The sequence below is a fragment of the Culex pipiens genome, chromosome 2, assembly GCF_016801865.2.
Source record: "Culex pipiens pallens isolate TS chromosome 2, TS_CPP_V2, whole genome shotgun sequence".
NCBI lineage: Eukaryota > Metazoa > Arthropoda > Insecta > Diptera > Culicidae > Culex > Culex pipiens.
Window position 1 is genome coordinate 159,906,918 of NC_068938.1, and position 14,790 is coordinate 159,921,707.

Here is a 14,790-nt window from a genome sequence, read left to right on the forward strand (position 1 = left end):
ATTTGACAGATAGCCCAGGGAAAAATATACAACTTGTGGAGCAAGGTTTCGGAATAAAAATCTCTTAAACTGGGCACCGTGATCATCGTTTCATTTTTTTTTTCAATTTCTGTTCCAGCACCTTTATAAAACAACCAGTTTTTTTTACCGTGATTTAGCACAAAATCTCAAGAATGTTTCACTCTTGCTCATCTAATATGTCGCAAGAGGATTTACGCTGCGCAAAAATGCGCGTACAAAACTTTGAAGTGGCCCATTCTTTAAAAACAGAGTCCCCATCACAATGTTGTTCCTTTCGACAAATGCCGTGTGACTTGAGCACGCCTTCAAGACTCAAAATCCCCAAAAATATCGACTGTGACAGATGTGATCGAGTCAGGCGTGACAGGAACACCCAAAACCTTCGTCTTCAAAGCGACTGTCAGTGCAGTTTTTAGTCCGACGAATGTCGTTTGGTTCGGTTGTTCTTAGCTCTGCTAAATCATCACTCTCGCGTGTGCATCGATTAATTCCTGAAACGAGTCTTTTTCTTCTCGGTGGATAATCCGTTGCGTGACGGGAGGAGCATTTTTTGACGGACCAAGAAATCGACCGTGACCAGAGCCGGTACTATTTTACGCTTTTTATTGGAATATTTTACACTTCATTAAAGTCGTGTCTAGGGTTTTGCTTTAACGGGTTTGATCTGCCCAAATCGGTGCCGGCAGTCGCCGTCGTCGTGATCCAATTAACCAGATTAGATTGGGGAACTGCGCTGGCACGCGTTGCGTGTGCTGTGCTGCGACCACGTGGATTCCGTCAACGGGTTGACGACCGATGTCCACCAAAAAAAAGAATGAAGAGTCCGTTGATAACTACCAAAACTGCTGTTGGTGCTGCTATGACGACTAATACGGACCACGGTGGTGGGCTTAATCCACGTGTTACTGGGCTTGGCTGATGGCAGCCAGCAGTCAGACTTTGCGGACGAAATCAACGAACTGTTGATTGTAAACCGGTCCCGAAAATGTCGCTAAGGCGATTAGAAAATTTTTCGGGAATTTTGGGACGTTATTTGGCAGAATGATGATGATGCCATTTATGAGCGACAGTCGACCGGGCCGGGAATGTGATGGTAGCAGAGCTGCCGTATAGGCGATTACCTCAGGGAGGAAGTCATACTTTGAGAAAATAAGAATAATCATATGTTTGAACTATTTGATTGGCTACGTTAGCTGAAAGTTTAAATCAAGAATATACACAACAAACTAAAGACAAACCATGAGTTCACCCCTGGCCCCGATCGAAAGCTCCCAAAATCCCAATTCGGTGGTCGATAAGTGATTCGAAATATTAGCGTGTTTTGTTTTTGACCGTTTTGGGGGGACCCAAAGCCCCTGCGGGAACGACCTGTCTTTGGCCGGAATGACACTCACGCCAAGCGAGAGAGAGAGATGACCGATAATCGCTGTTGATAACGTGATTTAAAATCTGGTTTTACATGCCAACCAATGGTCGTGGAAATAAAATGTTATTATTTCTTATTTTATCACCTTAAGCGGATCAGCAAATTGTTTTCGAATAGCTGTTTTGTTGTTTTTAGCTTTTTTGACTTTGCATTAATCGTGTTTTTTTAGAAGGTTATTCCAACCTGCGTAACTTGGTTCAAAACAGCTTTGTGTATTCCAGCGGCAAATAAAATTACCTTACGTACTACTCAGAACTCGGCCAGCATTAATCTTTCAGCTGTGAGAAATACAGACAGCTTGGGTAATCAACTTTTATGCACAATCACGATTAAGTTGAGCAGCAGTCATAACAAATTTCCTCCCAGAGAAGCATCGGGTTGAGATAGTGCTCTGGCCCAAGAACCACCATCAGCGCACCATCAAGGATATCCGTCCAAAAGGAAAATGTGGCAAGGTGATGAATAACTGCACGGGAAAAGTGAGATGAGGTGCCCTGATAAGTAATGCTTCAGAACTTTGGTTCTGGGAGCACGTAAGGAGGGCAGCTCAGAAGCAGGTTTATAACATTCAACATAAGTAGATTAATTTATAATAAAAATAAATTGCTGCAAATTAGCGACACGAAATCATCGTTGGTGTGGTGGTGTTATGGAGAAATTATTTGACTCACTTACGAAGACGTTAATTGGGATGATGAAAATGTTTAGTTGAAAATAATGCTTCAATTACTCTTAACATTGTTTAAAGTGGTTTTAAAGAAGTCAAGTGGACGATTTTTGATCTTTTCATGCTAAGCGTAGCGTTGCTTTACTTTAAATATGTAGACTTTATAATCAAATTCTAAAAAAAATCATTTTTCGAGTCGAGATTTGTCTGATCACGCCTTCCGTCGGAAGTAAATGTTGACCTCAGCCTAGCCTAGAGGTTAGGTCGTAAGCTCATTCCAGGCGTTGGAGTCGTCTGCCTCGGTAGAGTCGCTGATCGGCAGTTGGACACCCAATCCAAAGGTCGTCAGTTCGAGTCCCGGGGAGGATGGGAACTTAGGTGTTAAAAAATCTCAGTAGAAAAATTTCAACTACTTTTTTTTTATTTTAATTTAGTATTATTGAGTTTTGTTTAGTTTGTTGATTTCGCACTCCTAACAAAATCCTAACAAAAAACTTACTAAGGTTGCCAAGAAAAGACTGACAAGACTGAAATTTTTACCACTAAACACTTCACTATGCCTATCGTCGATAATATTATCGTCTGACGATAACGATAATGGTTATCGTTATCGTCGGGACGATAACGATAATCTATCGTTATCGTTATTTCGATAATTCTATCGGCGATAATCTTATCGCCGATAATGGACGATAACTCATTTTTAAAATCTTTCTAAAATCGATTAATTCAACCATATCATGTTAAATTTTCAATGCTTTCACTAAGAATATATTTTTTGAAAATGAAGTAAGTTTCAAAGCAAAAGTATGTACTCAAAATTATTCACAAAATACCGTGTTTTTCGAAAGTACACACATTTTCATAGTTTGCAATATGCGTATTAAACAAAGCGAAATTTTGAATGCTTTTTCACTTTATTAGACCGATTCTTCGGCTCCTTTTCAAAAAAATCCCAAGTTTTTTTCAGCGTTTTGGCTGTAGTGGTAAAATAAAAGAAGAAACCCCCCAATGTTATTACATATTTGGAAAGATAATTGATTTTCCTACAAAGAAATATCATGCAGAATTAACCATATAGTACCTGTGCTACCCCTGAAATGAAAATGTAGCGTGACGGGACAACATCGTAAAACTGGACTTTTAAAAGGCACACTACAAAAATCGCTACAGTTTTGCCAGTTTAATTTTTAAAAACGTTTGCTCTTCTACACATTATCACAAATTAAAAAACGAATCTCTTGCTCCTTGAACTGAACGAATTGGTTGAAATTTGAGTTTTTGCCAGCCATTTCTTTTCGTGACGGGACAACGAAAGGAGCAGATTTGTGAAAAAACTCCTCTCCCATTCAATGGCTTGCAGACCATATTTGGTCAATATTTTTGGCTTTTGAGGTAAGAAAACGCATTTAAAGCACATTGCAATTATTGAATCATAATAAAAATGAAATCTTTCATATTAAAAATCACATTGAAAATTGAAAAAAGTGACATTTTGGTGCAGCTTCGCTAAGAATCGGTCATTAGAGTTTTTTTTTAGAAAATTTTAAAATTTTCACAAATTGACGTAAATTTAAAAAAAATCAAAATTTCAAAATTTGCAATATGAGTATCAAACGAAGCCAAATTTTGTATGCTTTTTAAATTTATTTGAGGTTTTGGAAAAAACTATATTTTTGACAAATTACAGTATTTTTTTAAATACTAAAATTTTTGAGCGAAATTTTGTATCATTTTTCACTTTATTAGAGTTTTTTTTTTTAAATTCCAATAACCGTATTTTTTCGAGAATACACAAAATTTCATTCAAAATGTAATAAAATGTAAAATTTCGCTTCGTTTGAGACCCATACTGCATATTTTGTAAATTTGAGTATTTTCGAATATTCGCATATTCTGTAAATTTGAGTATTTTCGAAAATATACGGTATTTTGTGAAAAATGTAAAAAAAAATATTTCAAAAAACTTTAATAAAGTGAACAAAATTTTGTTTCGTTTGATACCCATATTGCATTATTTGAAAATTTGAGTATTTTCGAAAAAATAAGGTATTTTGCAAAAAAAAATAGTATTTTTCAAAAAAAAATTAATATAGAGAAAAAAGCATACAAAATGTTGCTTCGTTTGATACCAATATTGCAAATTATGAAAATTTGTGTACTTTCGAAAAAATACGGTAAATTGTGAAAATTAAAAAATAAATCAAAATCAAATTATTCGCTCTACAGCATGGCCTTGGCGTTCTTGATTGCGAGATTCCTACTCGAAGCTAGGTGTCCGAAGGCTTGATTGTTGAGGCAATTGCAAACCTCTTTTTACACCTTAGCTTCCATCCACCCCGGGATTCGAACTGACGACCTTTGGATTGTTAGTCCAACTGCCTACCAGCGACTCCACCGAGACAGGACCCAGGGAGACGACTCCTACACCTGGACTGAGCTAACGACCTAACCTTTTAGGTTAGTCCGGGGCCAACATTTACTTCCCGTCCGACGGAAGGCGTGATCAGACAAATCTCGTCTCGAAAAATGCCACCGGGACCGTCTGGGATCGAACCCAGGCCGACTGGGTGAGAGGCAATCACGCTTACCCCTACACCACGGTCCCTTCCCACCACATTCCGCTTCATTTGATACCCATTTTCCAAATTATGAAAATGTAAATACTTTCGAAAAATACGGTATTTTGTGAACAATTTAGAGTACATATTTAACTTTGAAACTTTAACCTCGTTCGAATCATGAAATTTCCGGCGTTCTCCCAAAACTGCATCAAGAGAGCGAAGCGAAAACGACGCCGATGAAATAGCGAGCAACGAACAAACCGATGCGTAAGACGGAAAAAAATCTCTCACACAACCAGTCCCCTCGCTCAAAAAGCAAGAGAAAGAGCAATCGTGAAATTTTCTCGCCCTTAAGCCCTGTAGAAATGAGTTATTTTGTGTGCGTGAGCTCCAGTGTATATATACAGCAATTTCGTGTGCGTGTCTCTCCGGTTGGAACGATAGTTCCATCGGAGCCAGCGATAGGGTATTTTTCGTCGATGTAATGGGCTTTCGATATTCGCGATAGCAAGCCGACTATCACTCGGCTGCGAAAGAGAAGATAAATTTAGGAGACGAGGAACGCACCGAAATATGCATCAATGATAGTGCGATGGTGATGGTTTACCTACCCTGTTAACAACCTTGCACATTACATTGCTTTGTCTTGATCATATAGTTTTTAAAATTAAAGTACAGAATATTGTCTGTAAATTTAATGTATAAGAATGAAAATCGGATCAGCATTTTAGAGTCAAAACCATAATTTTAAAAATATAATTTTTTTGGTGTGACTTAATCTAAGAAAAGTAATTCTATCAAAAATGAGTAAATTTGTTGGAACTTTTTTTTATTGAACCCAAAAAAACTTGTTTTTAAACATTGGCAAAGTCACATAAAGCAAGACAAACTTCCAAAACCTCAAATTATCTTAAATTTAAAAAGATCTCCTTCACAAATGCTTTTGAAGATCAAAACTTGATTAAAAATTTGATTTTTATATCCAAGCCTGCCTTGAGCCGGGTGTGAGTTGTAGAAGGTTAAAATATTCAATAATCTGTTTCCTGAGAACGAATTTCTGATCGGTTTGGTATCTTCTGAAAATTTTAAGTATTGCTCAGAACTATTCAGAAAAAAAAGATTCACTCTAAACAAAATAAACACTTTTTTAATTTGACTTTACGGAAAAAAATCCATTTTTTTTAATCTTAATTTTTGGGTTCGATCTAGAATCAAGATGACTAAAAATGCATTTTTTGAGCTATGGCACAAGTTGATAAAAATTCATTATGCAATGTTGACAATTTTTCGAGAAGAATTTTGAGAAACGTTGAAAAGTCGAAAAAAATTTGGCTTTATTTTTAGATGAAAAACTAAAATTCATTCTAAAAGTACTGTACTTAAATATTGATATTGTGCACCGTTTACAAGTTATATTTATTATTGATAACGTTTTTTTTATCTGTAACAGCCATGACCAAGGCTGACCATCTCTGAAAATATTATTTTTAACAACGACATTGAATGAGAAACAATCTAGAGTTTTTTTTCTTGAAAAGGATAAACATATGAAACACAATAGGACCTTTTTTTTAGAAAAATTCTAGAGTTTATGAAAGAAAAGCAAACTTGAAAAGTTATGGTTTCTCTTTAAAAATTTAAAAAATTAAGGTATTGTGAATCTCCGTTCTTTTGAATAAAAATATTTAAATTAAATGTTAGAGCTGATTTGAAAATGGTTATTTTTTTCCTGATGATAAAAAGTTAAAAAATATCGACTGAGTTTTTTTATTGTAAAATTTAAAACTATTTAACACACTATTTCAATGATCTTTAAGCACCCACAACGCGGGCATCCAGCACGAAGCAGGCGTGCGTTCGTTCCTCCTCGTCAACCAGGCTGACCTCGAGCACCAGGCTAACCCGCGGGTAGATTCGCAGCACCGGCATCTGCAGGTTGTACGTGACGTCCTCGCGCTCGGAGATTGGACACTGGGAACCGATCAGCCAATCGCAGGCCCGCGCCCGATCCGCCGGCAGTTCAAACGGAGCCGTCACTCCTAGCGCGGTGGCCACGATCCGGGTTTGGAGGGTTGCCGCGTTGAATGCTACGAAGAAGCAGCGTTTGAGGAAGGAATTGTTTAGAAACGGATTCAAATTCTACTCACGAGCAGTAAAGTCCATCTCCATGTTGGCGTCGGACCCGCGAACCAGTTCGCAAGGGGTTGAAGGGCAGTTCTGCACGCGGACCTCCCGTGGGACCGGACGATCGTCGGAACAAGCCCGCGTTTCGACAACGTCTCCTGCGAGGGCCAGGGCTGGAAGGACCAGAGCGATCAATGCGGCGTAACGGAACATTGTAGAGCTGTTGTGATGGCTGAGTTGAGAGAATTGAACTGAGGAATTTGGTTTCGAAATCGTTTTTATATACAACCCCGGTGTCTGTCTTATCACTGCTCATTTTCATGAAAAACAAAGAAAAATATTACAATGACTAGAACTTTGATTGAAAGAAAACTGGGGGGGGGGGGGGGGCGTTGGGGGGGAGTTGGGGGACTAAGGGAAATGTGGCTATTCTGTACATCTTGCCTACCAAAGCTTTAGAATAAAATAAAAGATTAAAAAAGTGATTTTGACCGCTATGAACTGTTACTACGGACTTCTCTCCAAAGCAGATATTTTTTGATGTCATAAATCAGAACGGTATTACTAAGCGCGAACTACAGATTATTTTATCAGATGATTCGATCACGAAACAGGTGTGCAATATTTGACTCAAAACACACCTGTTGCTGTCGAGTTTTTAATCGGCATTTGTCGTGTTTTTATTGATAAATCGAAGAAAGGGTGTACGTTAGCCTGTCCCATTTTGAGGTCATGTCGAGGAATTTCAGGTGCTCACTCATTAAATGATAGATTATGATGTTAGGAACAATGTTTTCTTAGACAAGAAAAAATAATAAAATACTTTCTCGCATCCCTCCCTATCCACTTTTTTGAACAAATTTTCTAAAATCGCTTGGAATCAATACAAAAACTGATTCGATCTGGTGAGTATTATCTTCAAACGATAGGTTTTTGTCCATAGATTAAGATGCACTATCAATATTGGACCAAAACCTAAGTTTTTGGACTCTCCCAGGCGGATTTATGTCGAAAAAATCGCATTTTTTCGAAACTTTTTTCAGAAATGCTCATTTAATTTAGGGTAGCCTATTTTTCCCAGTAAAACCAATACATGCAGCTTGTAGGAAATTTCATGGCGAACATTTTTCCCTCTGAGAAAATGCAATTTCGACACTCCAGAGCCGAGATATTTGAGTTTTAGTGAGAAAAAAAGTGCCAATTTTCAAAATTTCTCAGAATTCAGAAGCAAGGCCTACTAATTACACGATGTTGCAAGCATGTGTCGCAAAGGTCAGGGTATGCTTTCTTATGGAAATTTTGGCCGCTGAATCCGAATCTAAAATCAAATTTTGTGTATACAGTGATGTTTTTTAGCTACACCCTTTTGGAATGTTATTTGCGTGTTTAAATCGCTGCAATTCAAATAGCTTGCAAGTTCGGTCATACTTTTCTCGGTTTTCGTTCCACTTTGATTGATATTTTACTCACAGATCTGTTAAATGTTTTTTACGTTTTGATTATCTTAAGCAATTCGAAAAATCGCATATTGTTATTTGGTGGGGGCTTAGGGACTATCCATAAACCACGTGGACACTTTTTTTTTAAATCGCAGACTTCTCCCCTCCAATTTCCATACAAAACAAATCTTTTTGATATGGAGCTTGGCAAATCGCTGAACTCCTCCCCCGCCTCCCCCTCTCCCCTATCAAAGTATCAACATGGTTTATGAATGATCCCTTACTAGAGGATTGATTAATAAATAGAGAAAACTAAAAATTCTGAAGCATTTTTGATGGTTGTTACATATATTGTTTATGAAAAATGTTCGGAAATGTCTTCTAGAACTTATTTTAATGCAATTTTCCCAACTAATTTATCCAAATGCAGCCACTTTTCCTAAAATTTTCTCTGGTATTCTTTTTTTTATAAATCCATATATCAAAATATGCGATTTCCGAATTGCTAAACACATTGTTAAAACATAATCAGAACGTAAAAAACATTACACATAAAGAGTTCTGTGAGTAAAATAACAATCAAAGTGGTACGAAAACCGAGAAAAGTATGACCGAACTTGCAAGCTATTTGAATTGCAGCGATTTAAACACGCAAATAACATTCCAAAAGGGTGTAGCTAAAAAACATCACTGTTTACAAGAAATTTGATTTCAGATTCGGAGACAGCGGCCAAAATTACTATAAGAAAGCATACCCTGTCCTTTGCGACACATGCTTGCAACATCGTGTAATTAGTAGGCCTTGCTTCTGAATTCTGCGAAATTTTGAAAATTGGCACTTTTTTTCTCACTAAAATTCAAATATCTCGGCTCTGGATCTTAATCCTGCATTTTTCATGAGTCTTTTTGTAACATCTTATGCTATTTTCACAAAAAAATTGAACGAAAAAAAATCGTGGGCTCACCTTCAAATTTGACTTTTAAAAAATCAAAAATTCTCATAAAATTAGAGTGTTTTTTCTTTCAGTGTCTTTTTTTCGGAAAGCCTGTCAAATTTCCTACAAGTAAGTCTTTGACCACTTTTTGATGCGATGAAACGGTTTTGAATTACAGCAATATTTTAATTACGAAATACCAAAATATTAAAAAAAAAACTTACGCTCTTCTCAAATGTCATTATCGAGTGTAACTGGCTCCATATACACAAAAATGGCTTACATATGCCTAAGAATGTCTACAAAGTTTCATTGAAATCGGAGAGGGTCGGGTACAACCGATTCCCTATTTGACATGGAATTGCTCAAGATGTTTTTGAAATCGTTTTGAAATCTAGTTTGAGAACTCTATGGAGTATCATAAATCCGTTGTTTTTTTTTTTTTTGCTTTTTTAAATTACAACAAGAATTGTCTTTTAATGTTGTAATTATTTAAAACTAAGTTGGTAATGTAATTTGAACGGCTTCAGTCAAAGTCTCAATATCAATCAGTCAGAAGTGCATACCAAAATGTGAGCTATCCGACATCTCAAATCGTAAGATCAACAAACAAACCCATCAAATGATTCAATTCATCAAGAAATCACACCAATCCATTAAGCCAATGTCCGTCAGAACCATCCAACACGCTCATTAGCGAATTAAGCTTCACCGCTGTCAACTACCGGCTCTTGTTAGTGGGAATTGCCGAAAAAACAGCGCATCATTGCATCACTCAATCGTCCAGAAATGCAACTGAGTTTATTGCCAACGATTAACGCCTCTCGGCAACGGTGGTTCGTCGGTGACTTTGGTGACCCTTAATTGTTGGCCGACACCTAATTTGACGCCGCGTCGTCTTCTCAGCTAACCCCGGGACGACCTTGCCCATTGGCTGAGGCGGAGTCAGTGGGATCGACTAAATGAGGATTTTCAAGTGTTCATAATGCATCCATTAAAATACCGGAGCGATTAAGAGTAATTCTCTGCGAAAAAAGAAACAAAAGTACAATTTTCAACAATTCAAACGTTTTATGATAAAACTAAACTAATTTCTTGAGAACTGATGTCAGGAATCCACTGTAGATGGCCACTTTTCCGCTTTCTTTGCCGTGTCGCCGCAAGGGCCATTAAAATAAATTTGCACAACTCAACAACGGTCTCTGCACGCAGTCTGACGAACTCCAACTCCAACGCTGTCTCAACTTCTCTTAAGTCTCTGAGCTGACGACTCTCCGAATGCGACTTTGAGTAAGAATGATTGCGGCGTGAACAAGTTTAATGTCTTCAATTAAAACGAGATTTATGAACATGACAATGGTTTTAAGTTATTCAGCGTCGGTTTTTTTGTTCGCGGCGGGGTTTGTCCTTTTTTCATGCCCAAGACCCCCGGCCGGGTTCCGAAGAGTGTACTTTGTAAGGTCGAGACTTCCTGGAAAGGAATCCTCCCGCACGCGCTCCATCAGGTAATGCGATGCAATCACGCCAAAGTGAGGCTCATCAACTTTGGTGCCATCAACAGATGGCCCCGGCTTGATTTGCATAAATGGGGGGAATCATTTGGCTGAACAGGTAGACCGTTTCTTGTGAGTGATGCATTTGGCGGGAGGGAGGATTAATTGGTTGTTTGCTGTGAGGTATTGGGACTAATTCTATTGAATAAATAACTTCTTTTTAGTATGTTTTAAACGCTATTTTATTTCCATTTTTTTTTGTATTTGTTTAGCTTTAAAGCAGATAAATCTACAACTTTAGCATTCTTACCGTGTAAGGATTTTTTCAAGTCAAGATTTTGGCAAAACTTCGTTTGCCGGTTCATCGATGCTGCTCGCTTGATTGTTTAATTGAATTAAAGCCAAGAATGCAGCAGCACATTTCCATACAAAAATAACATCACTATCGCTCCAGCAAGCCCCATCTTCTTTGGGGGTGCGAGGGGGGGAGTAACAATGCCACCAGATCAATCATGACTCATCACCCACCACCCCCATTAGTACGTGCAAAGAGAGACGGGGGAGGACAAGGAAAAATGTTTTCTCGCCCGCTGATGATTTTCCACTTGAACCTGCTTCCGAGAGACTGATCTTCATCTGGCTGAGGGCGGAAATTGAAGTTGGAGTGGGAGAAGAGCTATAAATCATGCGGTCATATAAAAGATGAGTGGGCTACCGATGGTCACTGGGAATCCCCCCCACACACTCTTCTGACCCTCTCCGGTGGTCTCTAGCACACAATCCCATCCACTTTCCGGAAGGATGTTTGAGCAGGGATTGATAAATTAGCCATCAACCCATCGAAGAGCATCAGCCATCATCGCGGTGGCCATCTTTGCTTTGTTTGGTCACTTTGGTCTGCGGTCGTTTCTGCTCGATTTGATGGAGAACTCTCGATGAACTCTTGACACTTTGGTTCTTTTTTTTTTCCTGTGAGCCCCAACCCAAAGTGGACCGGAAAGGGATATTCCCGACGTACGGTCCTTGAGAGATATCAGAGACTGCCACGTGGAGAAAGCTTCTTGAGTGGTTTCCTCGAGTGTTGCTTGCTATCTTGTTCGATGAGTTTCCTTTTTTCAGCTCGTCGAGCTGAACTTGACCACAATCACCCACGCGTGGGTCCTCCAAAAGCTTCTTCTTTGAGGACAGCAAAGTTTTTTCTTGTTGGTTCTTGACCAAAAAAGATTGCGGATATATTGGTCCCTACTTAACGAACCATATCAATTTCGGTCAGATCAAACCATTTTTTAGAAAAGTTGAAAAGTTTCTATTAATCTCAAGAAAAAAGGATGGTGTAACTGGGTAGACCCTCGTCATTCCGGCTGTTGGCCAACTTAGTGATTGACCACTACAAACTACTTGAATGTCACGTGGCCAAGTGGTAAACAAGTTAAACGTGATCGGGGAAATCAAAAGAAGAATCGTAGAGCTTTGTTAAAGGTTTAGAATTGGAAATTAATTATTGATTTGTATATAAAAAAAACAATTAAATTTAATAAAAAAGAAAACAATTCAAATATTATACCATTTGAGCCTTAACAATTTTAAAAATTCTCAATTCGTATGAAATTGATTGCCCGACAAATTACCTTCAATTCGCACATATTTCTCACCCATCACGATCTGCTTCGCACAAGTCTCTTAATCAACGTCGTCCAATTCGGACAATTTGGACCAGCGGAAAATGGCCAATACACGTTTCGCATAACTGTCGTCCCCAAATGATTTGCCGTTCGTCCGAAAAAAAAATAAAAAATAAAAAACCGCGCCATTTCCACCTGTAAAAATTCGACGAGCTGTCGGCCAATTTGCTTCTGATTACCTTTTTCTCACGCCGCGGCGCATTTCTGCGAGATCTGACACAACATTTTTTGCTGCTGTTTGTTGTTGTTGCTCAGATGGACGTCCAACATTTTTGCATACTTGCTCTTCATCAAGCGATGCATGGTTGGGTAAGGTAAGTGGAGAGATATTGGATCTTTTTTATCTGAACAAATTTTAGTTGAAGATGGAATCAATCACAACTTGAGACAGGGTGGCCAGATTTCAAAAGTTAAGACTTGTTTGAAAAAGAAAAATTCAAAAATGATGGATACAAATAAGAAGGATCAGGCTTCGAAAAAGTACATTAATCACTTAAGTGATCATTACCCGAGACAGAGTTGCCAGATATTCAAACTTTTAGACACGTTTGCAAGGTCTTTCGATAACCAATCCAACGATAGGTTGGATGATTGATCTGGACATAGATTTTATGCAAAAAAGTGAAATTCGGCTTCAAAGAGTATTTGGGTATCTTGAGACAGGGTTGCCAGATCTTTTTTTTTGTATTGTCAGATATGTCTTTCAAGTACCTTTCCAGCAAAAAAATTTAAAATAAAAAGCTTTTTTCGGAAAGAACAGAAACTTTTACAAATGTTTTGGTTTTTTTCCATTTTGACGACACTTTACAAGCCTATTTTTATCAGTTTTTAATCTTTGCAAAACTGTGGCTCAGCAACTAGGTAATTGTCCGATTTTGTAAGTCCAACATCTAACATCATTGATAATTTAAAAATATTCATATTTTAAACCATAGATGAGGCTTGAATGGTTGTAACTTGAAAATAATTCTTGAAAATAAAGTAAAGTGACTTTCAATGGCAAGTTTGTTTGAACATAAAAACTGAAGTAAAAATAGACGAGGCAGGAATACTTTTTTTTTCGTTAACAATTTTTTCAAGAAATCCTAGTCAACAATTTTGTCCACCCAATCCAATCCAATTTTGTGACCTATATTGGATTGACATTATTAGAAAAAAAATAAAGGGTACTTAATCTATAATAATAGTCTATGATTAACTTAAAAAAATATGTATCGATATTAAACTTTGTTTATGCTTCGACTTGTCGATCTTTCGAGCGAGAACGAGACGGGACTTTGAATTTGATGTTCAGTATATGATTCTGCATAAAACCAAAAAAATAAAAGGAAAAACATTTTGGGCCCAAGCAGTTTATGGCGCTTGTTTTCAAATGTTTTTTTTTTGTTTGAAACTGAATTCTTTTAATTTAATAGTGTTATCTGTAATTAGAAAAAACTTTACATACTTTAAAAATTTTAAGTACTTTAAATACCTTAAATACTTTAAATACTTCAATTACTTTAAATACTTTTAATACTTTAGTTATAACAAACACTTTTTTTACTTTCAATATTTCAGATACATCAAAAACTTGAAATAGTTCAGGTTCTTTTAATTGTTTGCTTGAGAAATTTTGATTTTGGAGAATTATTATTATTTCAATATATTTTTAAATAAAAAAAGTTTTATTCTGGCATTTATGTGGATTGATCATCAGAATCTTGTCGAAACAAGTCAAGTGTTGAGCAGCTTCACTCGAGAACAAAAGAAAGAGGAAAATTCAGTCTTTGAAGCTCTGAAGAATGCTTCGGAGTTTCAATATCAGATGGCGCAGTTGAGCACGAGAAACTTTACTGTCAGTTTAAGCTCATTTGTCCAAGGAAGTATCAGAATTTCCAAATTGAGCCAGCAAATTTAGGAATTGGGTGACTTCTCTGGCAGAAGTTGGCAAAATCCTAAAATTTAGGAATTTGATTACTTCTTTTTATTTTCAGTGTAGGAAAAGGGAAGCTTAACGCATGACTAGCGTAACTGGAAGAGTAACAGAAAAAAGATAGCAAAATATCATACATAACATGACATAAGATATTTGAATAAATATACATCATACATTATCCTACGAAATACATTATGGAAAATGTGAAAGAATTTGAAGAAAACTTTTTTTTAATAGAACATACATTTAGATTATGGGATTGAGAGGGATAGCTAAGAGAGAGTATTCTGTAGCGATTGATGTAGAAGTGACAAACGGCAGTGTGATGTGTGGTCGCTAGTGAATGAGTCTTTTTGGAGCAATCAGGAACCTTGCCAGGCAGGATAAAAAATATCTAAACATTGGTAAAACATTCAAGCAATTAACCCTGAGAAAATGTTTAAAGTTTTATTTTACTGAAAGAATTAAACAAGAAAACATGTTCCAGGAATCAGTACAACTACCCTAATTGGATGTGCGAA

At 37.2% G+C, this 14,790-nt stretch overlaps 1 protein-coding gene across 1 annotated transcript; it reads right to left on the bottom strand.

Annotated features, from left to right (window-relative positions):
• Positions 1–6,476: 6,476 nt before the first annotated feature.
• Positions 6,477–12,654, bottom strand: LOC120420257 (NPC intracellular cholesterol transporter 2-like). Its single transcript, XM_039583253.2, has 3 exons — positions 12,542–12,654; positions 6,826–7,034; positions 6,477–6,765 (listed from the first exon to the last, which is right to left on the bottom strand). Exons 1-3 carry the CDS (start codon positions 12,652–12,654, stop codon positions 6,491–6,493), a joined length of 597 nt encoding a protein of 198 aa, XP_039439187.1. The 3' UTR covers positions 6,477–6,490.
• Positions 12,655–14,790: the final 2,136 nt, after the last annotated feature.

Bases quoted from the DNA above. Each gene is read 5' to 3' on its own strand.
- LOC120420257 (XM_039583253.2), bottom strand. From the start codon at position 12,654: ATGCATCGCTTGATGAAGAGCAAGTATGCAAAAATGTTGGACGTCCAT. The intron at 7,035-12,541 runs GTGAGAAAAAGG...CTCTCAACTCAG, and splicing joins TCGCAGAAATGCGCCGCGGC to CCATCACAACAGCTCTACAA. The intron at 6,766-6,825 runs GTGAGTAGAATT...GCTTCTTCGTAG, and splicing joins GGAGATGGACTTTACTGCTC to CATTCAACGCGGCAACCCTC.